General features: G+C 37.3%; 1 protein-coding gene across 2 annotated transcripts in view; it reads left to right on the top strand.

Moving 5' to 3' along the window:
• ARHGAP18 (Rho GTPase activating protein 18) overlaps positions 1 to 13,178 on the top strand; it is a 190,121-nt gene that overhangs the window by 113,664 nt on the left and 63,279 nt on the right. For both annotated transcript variants that reach the window (XM_034962844.3, XM_008952981.5), the window contains exon 2: positions 11,447 to 11,649. In XM_034962844.3, the coding sequence (XP_034818735.1) occupies positions 11,447 to 11,649 (203 nt within the window). The remainder of the gene's footprint in view (positions 1 to 11,446; positions 11,650 to 13,178) is intronic.

Below are 13,178 nucleotides of genomic sequence, written 5' to 3'. Positions count from 1 at the left end.
TATAAAAACACTTCCCGGCCTTCCATACTTACCAGTGGAGCATTGTAATGTTTGAACTTGATTTTGAGCTACTCATAAAATTACAGTTATAGCATAAAGGAAGCAGTTTTCTTTTTTCCTATCTAGGTATTTACCACAGAAGTGCTGCTGTTTTTAATTGTTCTATTACTATTTACCAACATTACTTTATAAATATCTTCTCCATTTATATTTTCTAACATAAACACAAATCTCCTTTCACTTTTAATATTTTCATCCAGTGTTTGTCTGTGTTTTTTCTTTTGCTGGCTGGTGGAATGTTGGTTTTATACTCCCCTACTCTCATTGAGATATGAGATGATTTCTCTACCTTATTGCAGTGGATAATCACAAAGAACTGAGAAGAGTTTAATAATAATGCCCATGTCTCTTTCATAATATGGTGTGTATGTAGCTTTCGTTATTATCAGATTTTTTTTTAAATTCACCATTGCCTTGTGTTGATGTTTTTATTAGCATGGAAAGTTATATGAAAGTCCTACTGAAGGGCAATATATTTGCTGTAGGAAATAAGGAAAACCACGATTATATTCAGTACTATTCTAACATTAAATTTCAAAACATTGTTTATAATTTTGTGTTATGTCAACAAGTATTTTGTTAGTGCTTATATCATGACAGGTATTATGAATCAATAGCAACTTTTTATGAACTGAAGGGATATCAGAGCATTATAATTTATAAATCTGTAGTCAGTCAGCAGCCAGAATGAAATTCCTGGATGATATTTAAATACTTTTCTTGGATCCCAGATCTTGAAGCATATTAAGTCTTATATGTGAGAGAATTTGTATCTTGGCGTAAATTTATCTGTATTGCATGTTTAAGGTGTGTTGGCAAACTGTAGTGATGAGATTCTGAAGTAATAGAAATTACGATGGGGGAATTTTGAATGACCAGTTCAAGAATATGAGGGGAGGTGGAAAAACCTTTAATCTTCACTAGTGAATCTTTCTTCATTTCATCCCTGAAAATGTCTTCAGAACTTGATAGATTTCTCAGAAAGGAAACAGGAGCACAGCTTTGAAACTGAAAAGGTGAAGAATTTGATTTGGCGAGAACAATAAAAATGAATGGGTAAAGGTTGACAAAAATTTAGATGTGATCACTACCTCTGAAGCTACATGATTGCTGTGAAACAAGAACTGAGTACTAGACAGTTGTTCTGAGGAAGCTGGCCTCCATCTTGGGAAAGAACAACTTTAATAATGGACTGCGAGGGGGCTTCAGGCAAACCCTGGAGAACTTCAGAAACAGACCAGGGGAGGGGCAGGGATGCCAGGAAGGGTGTCTCAGTCTGTTTGTGCTGTTGTAACAAAATGCCATAAACTAGGTGGCCTATGAACAACAGAAATGTATTTCTCACAGTTTCAGAAACTGCAAAGTTCAAGATCAAAGGGATGGTGGATTGGGTGTCTGGAAGGGCTGGCTTTCTCACGGATGGCACCTTCTCACCATGTCCTTCATATTGTGGAAGAGGCGAGGCTGCCATCTGGGGCCTCCTTTATAAGAGCATGAATCCCCTCCCTAAGGGTTCCATTTTCTAATAGCATCTCCTTGAGAGTTAGGATTTCAGTATATGAATTTGGTGGGGAATAAGTAGCATTTAGGCCAGAGCAAGGAGCTATAGATGTTAACCTCAAATTATTGGTCTAAATCTCAGGAAATGATTGAGCAGGGGATGACTTGAGAACGAGTGGATAACAGTGGCAGAGAGGAGATGAAATTCTTACTGAAGAAGGAATGGTGAACCACCGCAGGGCCTGAGGAGTGTTAGGGACAATCCTGAAGTAAAGGCCATGACCTGGAGGCCTATGCTGGAAAGAGTTGTCTGGGCCACTAGTTCAGTGAGGAACTGGAAAATTCCACCCATCACTGATGCTGGTGTCTTTTGTCATCTACCTCACACTAAATGTTTGAAGAGCTTGGTTAAAGCAACATCTGTGATAAGGCACCCAACCAGAGAGTAAGGCATTCAGTAAATATTTATTTGTTTTAAAGATTAAAGTGATGAATGGAATTATGGAATGTGTGCTTAAAAAAACTCTGAGCCGAAACTTGTTTGTAATTTAATATTAGTTACAATCTCATATGCAACCACAGCCCTTCCTTTTGTATGTTTCTGTTTCCTTTAGGAAACCTACTTGTAGACTAAACATCCACAAGTAACATCATGGAGACATAGAACATTTACCTTATTAATTTTAGAGTTTCCTAATGACTGATTTCTTTACTATCTACTTTTCATCCCTCTCTCTTACTTCTTTGTAGTTTTGTGCAATTAAATAAGAAATGCCTTAGAAATTATTTTAGGGGCAGTAGTACTTTAATAATTGAACAGTTCACCAACATCTGCTATGGCAGTTTGCTCGAAGCCAGGGATACTAAGAGGAAAAAAAAGAAAAAAGAAACATGGATTCTTGCCCCCAAGGAACACATAATTTAATGGTGGGGACGCACGCACAAGCAGATCATCACAGCGTAGGATGTGGTAAGGGATGTGGGGAGGCTGCAGAAGCAAGCTTATTCCAGCCCCACAGAGAAAGGTACTGAGATATGAAATTGAGTAATGACAGCTGGAAAACAGATCAAACTGGAGAGCCTGTGCTCCAAGTGCAAGGTAGCTACTGGTGTTTAATTTCCAGGTGGCTCTACAGCTGGGCAGAACAAGAAAAAGATAGAGGGTCCTGGAGAAAGAACATCAGGTCCAGGGTATCAGGTGGATGCAAGTCATGGTGACAGATAATTGAATGAAGTGGATATGCTTTGAACTAATATTCCAAGATCGTGAGATTTTTATGTCAAAGTCCCACTACAGATACCTTCATCCTTGTCTTGGAAGATGATTTTGACATTAAAATCCTAGGTTCCCATTTGGCTACTTGTTGAGCTGTATCTCCAATTGAGGAGGAAAAACTGCTTCCTGAGAGATTTGGCAAGCTCAGGAACAAAGAAGATCTCACTTCTACCCAGAACCAGAGCTCTAAAGCAAGAAACCTATGTCTGGCCAGTGATAGTCTACTATTTTCCCGTATATGTTCCTTGTGTCTGTATCTAAAAAGGAAGTGAGTTTTTGAAACCTGCCTCGGCTGTCTCCTGCCTTTCCCATATTCGTTTCGTTCTAGGCCTTCCCTCCCTTTTTTCTACCAGACCTGGTGGTGGTTACTATGTCCCTATTCTTTTAGTGATGTCAAGAAGTAGAGTGAGGCAAGGTGCAGTGACTCACGCCTGTAATCTCAGCACTTTGGGAGGCCTAGGTGGGCAGATCACCTGAGGTCGGGAGTTCGAGACCAGCCTGACCAACATGGAGAAACCCTGTCTCTACTAAAAATACAAAAAAAAAAAAAAAAAAAAATTAGCCAGGTGTGGTGACACATGTGTGTAATCCCAGCTACTTGGGAGACTGAGGCGGGAGAATAACTTGAACCCAGGAGGTGGAGGTTGCGGTGAGCCAAGATCGCGCCATTGCACTACAGCCTGGGCAACAAGAGTGGAACTCCGTCTCCAAAAACAAAAAACAAAAAAAAAGAAGACGAAGTAGAGTGAAAGCCGCAATGATAAATAACAAACAAAAAACCCAGCACCTATGAATTGGTTGTGTCATATATTTCTCTAAAAGTGATGAAGCCAAGTTTCCAAAGCTAGTTCTTAACAGTGTCATTAATGGGCTTCTCTTCTCAGTTTTGCTTAGGTAATGTGACATAAACAGGATAATCAGGTCATTTGCTTATTGTTCTGCTGAGGATTTTTTTTTTTTCTTTTCTACCCACTGTCAAAAGTGAGTAGCAAAAAACAAAGCAAAAAGTGGGTGAACACTGAAAAACTATAAAGCACTATACAAGATGTTAAGTGACTTTTTTTTTTTTTTTTTTTTTTTGAGACAGAGACTTGCTCTGTTGCCAGGCTGGAGTGCAGTGGCATGATCTCGGCTCACTGCAACCTCTGCCTCCCGGGTTCCAGCAATTCTCCTGCCTCAGCCTCCAGAGTAGCTGGGACTACAGGCATGCGCCACTACACCCAGCTAATTTTTGTATTTTTAATAGAGACGAGGTTTCGCCATGTTGGCCAGGCTGATCTCAATCTCCTGACCTCGTGATCTGCCCGCCTCGGCCTCCTGAAGTGCTGGGATTACAGGCGTGAGTCACCGCACCTGGCCGCGACTTTTATTTTTAAAGAAAAGGAAAGCTGAAAGAAATAAGTAAATTTCATTTTTTCCCCAAAATGAAAAGGGTAAGATATGCAAAGAGGAAAAGAAGTAAGTTTCTGTGAAATTCAGTACATCCTTAAGACTATAGCATTTGAGTCACAATAGATTAGATTCTTTCTCTGGGTTCTGATGGTTGCATGGGTGTGTGTGGGGTGAGTGATGTGGTATTGCTTTCTAATCAGCTTCTTACTGCCTTCAGGCATTATCAGTGTTCTTTCTTCCTGGATGTCAGAGCCACTTCTAATAATGACTGCTTTCAGCTAAACAACAGTAGGCATTCTCTTCGAAGGGGTAAAAATGACTTGGGTCATTCGTAGGCTGCAGCTCTTCATAGTCATTCAAATTCAGCGTATTCTGATGGACAGGGCCATTACACAGTATTAATAGCTTTACCATCTCACCATGATAGTGATTACAGTAGTTCTTTAATATCACTGCTGAAATGAGAGAAATCTACACTAGAAACATGCTTTTTTTTTTCTAACATAGAGATAATGTAAAGACACAGTATTAAATTTTAAAATTTCAAAATTTACAAAACAAAGTTTCTTAAAAAACAGAATATTTAAAGTTATGCCCAGCATGACACAATTTTTTTTTTTTTTTAAATAGAGATGGGTGTCTTATTAGTTGCCTAGGCTGGTCTTGAACTTCTGGGCTCAAGCACTCTTCCCACCTCAGCCTCCCAAAGTGGTGGGATTACAAGTGTGAGCCACTGTGCCTGGCCACAAACCATATTTTAGAAAGTGCACTGGACAGGCACAGTGGCTTACACCTGTAATCCCAACACTTTGGGAGGCTAAGACAGGAGGATTGTCTGAGGCCAGGAGTTCCAGACCAGCCTTGGCAATACAAGGAGACTCTGTCTCTACAAAAAGTTAGCCAGGTGAAGTGGTGTGTGCCTGTAGTCCCACCTACTCAGGGAGGCTAAGTTGGGAGGATCGCTTGAGCCCATGAGCTTGAGGCTGCAGTGAGCTATGATTGTGGACTGCACTTCGGCCTGGGAGACACAGCGAGACCCCATCTCAAAAAAACAAAAAAATTGAAAAATTAAAAAAAAAATGCATTGGAAAAGAATTCTCATCCTTTTTAAAAAAATATGGTTTGATTTTTAAATGTATTTTTTTCTTGATAAATGTAATGGTCATTTGAAAGTGCAAATTATAGACTGTGTCAACAAGATTACTTTTGCCTTGGCTATACGCAATACAAACTCAGAAAGATTGATGCATCTGGGGAAAACAAAGTAAATCCTACCCTTTTTAGTCTGTTTGACATATTAAAGTGACCACTGAAGAAGAAATGAGGGCATTAATCTCGATTCTATCACCCCTTTGCTGGGTAAAATTGGGGAAGATTTAACCTTGAGGCCTCATTATCTCATCTAGAAAATAATGGGATAGGTTTAAATCTCTGAGGTGCAATAGCATTCTAATGTTTACACTTCAATACATATGGCTTCTTCTAAAATATTCTTAGTCATTATGGTTTATATGTCATGATCTGAGGAAGAACCCCCACCCCACTGCCTTTTTTTTTTTTTACACATTAAAACAGAACGAAGCCAAAACAAAAATAAATTTTATTCTTCTGTCTTATACTGTATGTATATCCCAACTCAGTCACTTCTTGTCCTGCATGGAAATAAAAGTGGGATAGGGAACATGAAAGAAAGTATATCCTTTTTAGAAAGGATCTTATAAGAAAACAAAACAAAACAGGTGCTAGGATCAGAGGTCTTCAAGAAAGCTGACTTTGGGGCACAAAAATGCCTTGAAGGGTCAGAAGCAGGAGACAGACTGGATAGAAAGCATCACGATAGGACTTTTAACAGGGTAGGGAACACAAGGTAGAAATTGGACCAGATAGTTAAATATACGAGCTCAGAAGAAACATCCTACTTACAAATAAATCTGCCCTGAAGGAGTTTTAGGTAGAGGGTAGGGATGACAAAGGCACATTAAGGCAATTTTCAAATATACTGGCCAAAAGGGGATGCCCAGAGAGAACTTCTGCCCCTTACACATAATGGACACCAGCAAATGATTAACAATATTGGCAAGGGAGGGGTTTTTTTAAAGACATTTGAATTCTTTGTCATTATAGTATAAATTAAATATGGATATATTGGAATAAGTTCCAGTTTTTGTGAAAAGATACAGAACTAAACAAAAACAAAGAAATAAGTCCAGTCACTAGGAAAGCAAGTCTGTTTCTCTTGGAGGGCTTTCTGGAGTTTTGCCCATAGAATTGAAATGTGCATTTTCAGACCCATTATGTGTTGTTTTTGAGAATTCTTAAAACAGTGGTTTTCAAAGCGTGGTCTGGGAACACCTGAGGCTCTCCAGACCCTTTCAGGTGTCTAGGAGAGTAAAACTGTTTTCATAATAACGCTAAGATGTTATTTGCCTCTTTCACTCTCACTCTCTCATGAGAATACAGTGGAGTTTCCCAGAGACGACATGAACTGTAATATTGTAAAAGATTGAACGCAGAAGCAGATGTAAGAATCCAGATGACTTCTATTAAGCTTGACATTAAAGGCAGTTTCAAAAATATAAAACAGTGCTACTCATCTCACCATTTTTATTTGAAAAATGGCCTTTTTAATGTTATCTATGTGAAGATGTTTATTCTTAAGTGAATAGCATTTAAAATTTTTTGTTTCTGCGTTTAATATTATAAATATCAGTAGATATCGCCTACATAAGCCAAAGCTCTTTGAGGGTCTTAGGACAATCTTAAGTGTGTAAAGGAGTCCTGAGACCACAAAGCTTGAGAATATTCTAGAGGGTATGTGATTCCTCTGGACCTTATTAAACAGTGGGAGGGGCAGTTAGTACAGCACAAATTTACCTAGGGGACCTTTTTCATGGTTACCTATGAGGCACTTCAGTAAGAATTTTCACAACAAACAAAGCAAGCAAGGCCATTGTTATTCTTCCCATTTTTTAGATAGGAAAAGTGAGGAGTAGAGAAAGTGAGTGATTTACCAAAGATTGCAGTTAAGTAGAGCTGGAATCATTTGGTACTTAGACTCCCAGTTCCATATGTTTCCATTTCATTTTGCTGACTGAGCTGACTGCATTGATAGCAGAATAAATCATCAATCTTCTAGCTGACCTCAGTATAATCAATGGCAACCCCCACCTCTTTGTAAAGAAAAAATGTCAGACCAGTTTAATATTTGCTATGACAAAATAAATAACAGGCATTATTACTCATACCCTGAACGATATCAGTGCCTTTGAAATTCACTGACCAGGTGGAAAATGTATCACGGGAAAATGGGATAGCACATACCTTGGGAAAATACAACAAAACAAAGCCCTCATTTTTGTAAACAGAGCATGGAGGACATGCTAGCAAGATGGAAAAGAAGATTCCAGGAAGTCCCATCAGGGTCTGTAAAGTGAATGTTTGCTTATGATGTGAGTGTTCATGGTAAAAAAGGCAAAATGATTATACTCTGGTGTATTGGAAAGAGCGTGACTTGTACAGCAAGCTAGGAAGCGATTCTTTATAGAGCAACTCTGGCAACTTCCTTTAGAGGACAGCGTCTAGTTCTGTCATTATAGTTGTAAAAGGTGAGAAATGCGGGAGCTTCTGAAGCATATCCATGGCATGATTAGCACACAGAATTCTGGAGGGAGAGGGAGGAGGGAGGAACTTGGAATAATTACTTGCTAAAAAGTCAGGTAGGGGTCACTGGTAGTTGCCTGTGGTATAAACTGTGTGTTTCTTTGATTTCAACACCATGTGTCAACTTGGATCTTTTGGAAATATAAAATATTTCTGCTCTGTACTTCATTACATCTAGCAGATGTTGCTTTATGTTTTTGAACCCCATTTGCAGAATGAACATGATATCATAGAACATACTCCTAGAAACAGAAAAGAGGAAACCAGTTAACTGGCCTCTTAGCAGAACAGTTTTAGGAAGGTCCAGACTTTTAGTCACTGCCTGTCTGAAGTACAAAAGTAGAATATATTCTACAAAGAAAAGAAGTAACACAACATGTTCATTGATGTAAACTGAAGGAATGTTCACTTACATTTTTAGACAAATTAAAAAATACGTGGCAGGTTGACCAAGGAGGGTAGTCTATTACTGAATGGCTGTCTCCTTCCCACTCCTCATCCCCTCTTATTTAAAAATGAAAATGTGTTCTTGCAGTATTTACCAGTGATCCAAAAAAAATACGGACAAAAGAAAAAGAAAATTCCTCTTTTCCATGACTCAGTATTTTTAGGTTATCACAAACCTATTCAGCTTCTGAATCTTATTAAAGTCAAAATATTGAGTCAATTCATCAGCACTAAGCTATTCAATTTTTGCTTTATGCATGTTTTGAAAGCAAGGCTTGATATAGATGGTGTATTTATGTAACAATGGTGTTACTCAATGACCTTGCATTTTTCTGCACATGCTATCTTAATGGAAATTTACTGGAAAATTCTTGCCAGAATAAACACATTCCTTCAGGAGTGAAAGGCTTAATGTACTTCTAGTTCAACTGCACCTTTTTCCCTTGAGCAGATAAACCCAATTATTTGGCGTTAGTCATTATACTTCACACAGTTTACAGTACTTATTGTGGTCTCACAGGGGGGTAAGAGTTAAAGGAGACAGAAGTAAGGTGGTCAATTTCACACTATGAGAGAGAAAACAAAAGGATAAGGCATCTGTCTATTTGACATGCAATACGAAAAATGAATCTGGCAGTCATCTGTAAATTAACATTAGCTATCCTGGTAAGGCAGAAGTAAGGAACATGAACAATACAGATAAGTTGAGCTGCTGAACCAGAAATTTAAAAATATATATTTTTTGTTTTTAAGAGAGGGATGACTTTCTCATTTACATGTTAATTTAAGAATCAGGAGTGAAAACTCTACAAGAAAAATACTGGCTATGTAGTGGCCATTGGGGCCGGATATGGGGACCCAGGTGGAATACAGAGATGTAAACAGGACGATTGAGGCCAGGGAAGGAGGAAGTACCCCTTGAATTAAGGGATGAAGAAGGCAAACAATGAACAATGGAGACTTGAGGAAAGAGATTCACAATCATGTCTAGACTTAGGCTTGTTGGCCCCTGTCCTAATTCCCACCCATCGCCACCCCAAGGTTGCTACTGGGGAGAGAGTATAGTGATTGTTTATTCATGTATGCAACCAGCATTAATAAAGTTTGTAATCAAGGCAGGAAGAATCATCTTTAAAGGAATAAAACTGGCTTATTAGCATATTAAAGCTAAGTGCTCAGTTATACTGCATTTATTTGCAGCAATAAACAATTAAGTTCCTTGCCTTTTTCTAACCAGTTGGAATTAAGCTGCTGGATAGATCCGCCCAGAGTTTAGTGACCCTCTCCCTTATGTACTATTAAAATCCTACTATTTTAAACAATTTTGGGAAAGGTTAGTTTAAATGTGAATGTTCACACACTATTATTTTGTTGTAATTTTAAAATTATTTTCAATATGTACAGTAAGTAAAACCAATCTGGCAAACAAAGAATTACTTCCTGGAAGTCCTTCTTGAGAGAAGCAATCTGAAAATGAGAATAGCAAAACAGTTATTCAACTATTGTCCTCACTCAAATTGTATTCTTTAAAAATATTTATTGTTAGTCCATTCTCACGCTGCTTATAAAGACATACCTGAGACTGGGTAATTTGTAAAGGAAAGAGGTTTAATTGACTCACAGTTCAGTATGGCTGGGGAAGCCTCAGGAAACTTAAATCATGGCAGAAAGGGAGGCAAACACACCCTTATTCACATGATGGCAACAAGGAGAAGTAACAAGCCAAAAGGGGAAAAGCCCCTTATGAAACCATCAGATCTCATGACAACTCACTCACTATCACGAGAACAGCATGAAAGTAACTGCCCCCATGATTAAATTACCTCCTGTTGGGTCCCCCCAGGACTCATGGGGCTTATGGGTACTACAATTCAAGATGAGATTTGGGTGGGGACATAGCCAAACCATATCAACCGTATATAAAGGAAAGGCATCAAAGCTGAAAAATTTCTTCTTTTAAGGAATCGGGCATGGTCTTCTCTATAAATAATAATAAAACAAAAAATTATTTTATTATATATAGGTTTTTATTATAAGCTCCTTTAATTCAATTTTAGAAGTAGGTAAGATATGAATTATAACAAAAAACACTGTTTACTTGAAGTTATACAAATACGCTTATTTATTCAATTTATTCTTCATAGATAATATCTGAGAGAGAAATGTTTGAGGTAATTCCAAGCTATTCAGAATTGCTAATAAATGAGTTTTTACCCCATTTTTGAATTTTTAATACATATAAATCATGGGTCCATTTATAAATAAAGATTAGAAATTTCTTTCTACAGTAGATTATAACAGCAAACTTAAATCATCCTATTTATATTTTGATTTCAAAAATAAAATGGAAATTCAAATACTGCTTCATCGGTTGAAGATATTTGCTGTATAAGAGTTGACTAAGTTTGGTTTATGAATATAAATGATAAACACAAAAATTATATAAAATTCATTCCCAATTAATAGTCTATAATCAAGATTTAATGTGTTGCTTTTTAAAAACAAAGTTTCAGGTTTAAATGAGTCTTATGCTTGGGTGTGGTGGCTCATGCCTTTAATCTCAGTGCTTTGGGAGGTTGAGGTGGGAGGATCAGTTGAGGATCAGTTGAGGCCAGGAGTTTCAGACCAACCTGGGCAACACAGCAAGACCCCATGTCTGCCAAAAAAAAAAAAAAAAATTAGCTGGGCAATATGGTATATACCTGTAGTAGTAGCTACTCAGGAGACTGAGGTGGGAAGATCACTTGAGCCCAGTAATTTGGAATTAAAGTGAGCTATGGTCACATTGGTGCACTCGAACCTTGGCAACAGAGCAAGACCTTGTCGCTAAAAAATATATTTGAAAAATGAGTCTTCATTTAATGTAAATGGAAAAATAATTTACCATGTTGCTATTTGTACTTCCCCATACTTTTCTGTGGAGCATGAAACTGTTTATTCTACAGGCATATTATAATCCATAGTAAACAGTTCCAAAACATATATTCCTTTAGTTTTATTAGGGAGAACTTAAGGAGTTAATAAATTCTCCAGCTTGTTGCTGTGATGTTTTAGAAATTATACTGCTTCCTTTTGTACTAAAATAAACCATGTGTTCTTTTGAATTTACAGTCGCAGATATGGCCAGTACACTATGAACCAGGAAAGCACCACCACCAAAGTTATGGAGAAGCCTCCATTTGATCGATCAATTTCCCAGGATTCTTTGGATGAACTATCTATGGAAGACTATTGGATAGAACTAGAAAACATCAAGAAATCTAGTGAAAACAGCCAAGAAGATCAAGAGGTGGTTGTTGTCAAAGAGCCTGATGGTAATAACTAACTAAATAAAGCTTTTGTTGTTTGTATATGTATTTATAGGAAATGAATGCATAGAAAGGAAGAGAACAAAAAAAAAATTAAAGCTAGGACCACCAAAAAAAGATACTGCCTTTCAACTTGAAAAATACTTGTTTGAGGCAGATTTATGGATGCAACTGCCAGATACAAGTGGTATAAGTAAGTTAGCTTAGTCATAGATATGGCTGGAATGTTGTTGGCTAAGCTTACTGTATCATAGCTTTTTAGAGTTAGACTTCATCTTTGAAACCATCTAACCTCCCTTTAAATTTCTTCTGTAATGTGGTAGCCACATTGTCATTTGGTCTCTAGTGAGTGCAGATGGTGATAGAAAGAGCACTGCTTTGCAGTGAGACTGTTTTTCCAGTGGTCAGTCAGCTTGAGTTCTTTTGATTTTTGTTTTATTGATTTATAATCTGCTGTCCTCTAACTTTGACTCTCTTGCTGTAGTTATGCCTTTGGGACGAACAGAAGAAGGCTCTTCTATTTTTACATGATAGCCTTTCATATATTTGAGAATATTTATCTTGTTCCTAGCCAAGACCTTTCTAGAAAGAAAATTCACATAAACCAATTTTTGTGGGTGGTTTTCGAAGACCTGTTGTGGTCCTGGCTATTTTGTCATTCAAAATATAGTTCTCCAGATTGGATGCAACGGCTCATGTTTAGCCAACTAATCTAAAAATATAGAGTTGGACAGTAGATGGTGGCATTACCGTTTTTAGCTTCCATATTTACTTCTTTCTTGTATTTGGTGCATAATTTCTGTAGAGTCACTTTCCAGCCATATTTCCCATTCTCTGCTATAATATTTGATATTCTGGGAGAAACATGTAAAACTTTACTTAAAAGTTTTTTTGTACCGTTTCTTTTAATCTCTGAAATTCAAGCAGTTGCTAAGTTTTTCATGTCCAATTCTCTTGTCTGTTGTATTAGCTTTCTTTCTATGCCTTGTGCCATCTATACATTTGTAAATATGTTTATATAAGTTGATGTATAAATGCCAAAATGTGAGAGCCCCAATCAGTGCTTTGTGATCCACTAATAGAGATTTCCTTCTCAACACAATGATTTCTTAACTAAATGACTTAGGATCTAATTAAGTAGCAAAATCTATATAAATAAGATTTTTTTCCTTGGCTACACATTGCTTGAAAAATCTACCAACATTAATTTAAAAAGAAGACTTGGGGTTGTTTCTTAATTTAATTTCTTAGATCTAAAAGAACACTACAGTTAACTTATTCTTTAACTTCTTGTTATTTTTCTCTCATTGTTTCCCAAATATGATACCAATAAAGTCAAGCTTATTTGTGATAATTAATAGTATCTCTCACCCTTTCTTTCTCCATGTTTCAAGATGGAAGTAGCATACTAGTCTGCTGAATAAGGAGAGAATATGTTTGAGAAAGCAGCGTTTAAGCCTGATACATAGAAGTATGTCATTAGCTGTTTGATAAGTCTCCAATACTAATTAGAGTCATTGATTATTATGTATTAT

The sequence above is a fragment of the Pan paniscus genome, chromosome 5 (genome assembly GCF_029289425.2).
Source record: "Pan paniscus chromosome 5, NHGRI_mPanPan1-v2.0_pri, whole genome shotgun sequence".
NCBI classification, from domain to species: domain Eukaryota; kingdom Metazoa; phylum Chordata; class Mammalia; order Primates; family Hominidae; genus Pan; species Pan paniscus.
Note: the sequence above shows the minus strand (reverse complement) of the source record. Positions and strands in the feature narration are given on the sequence as shown.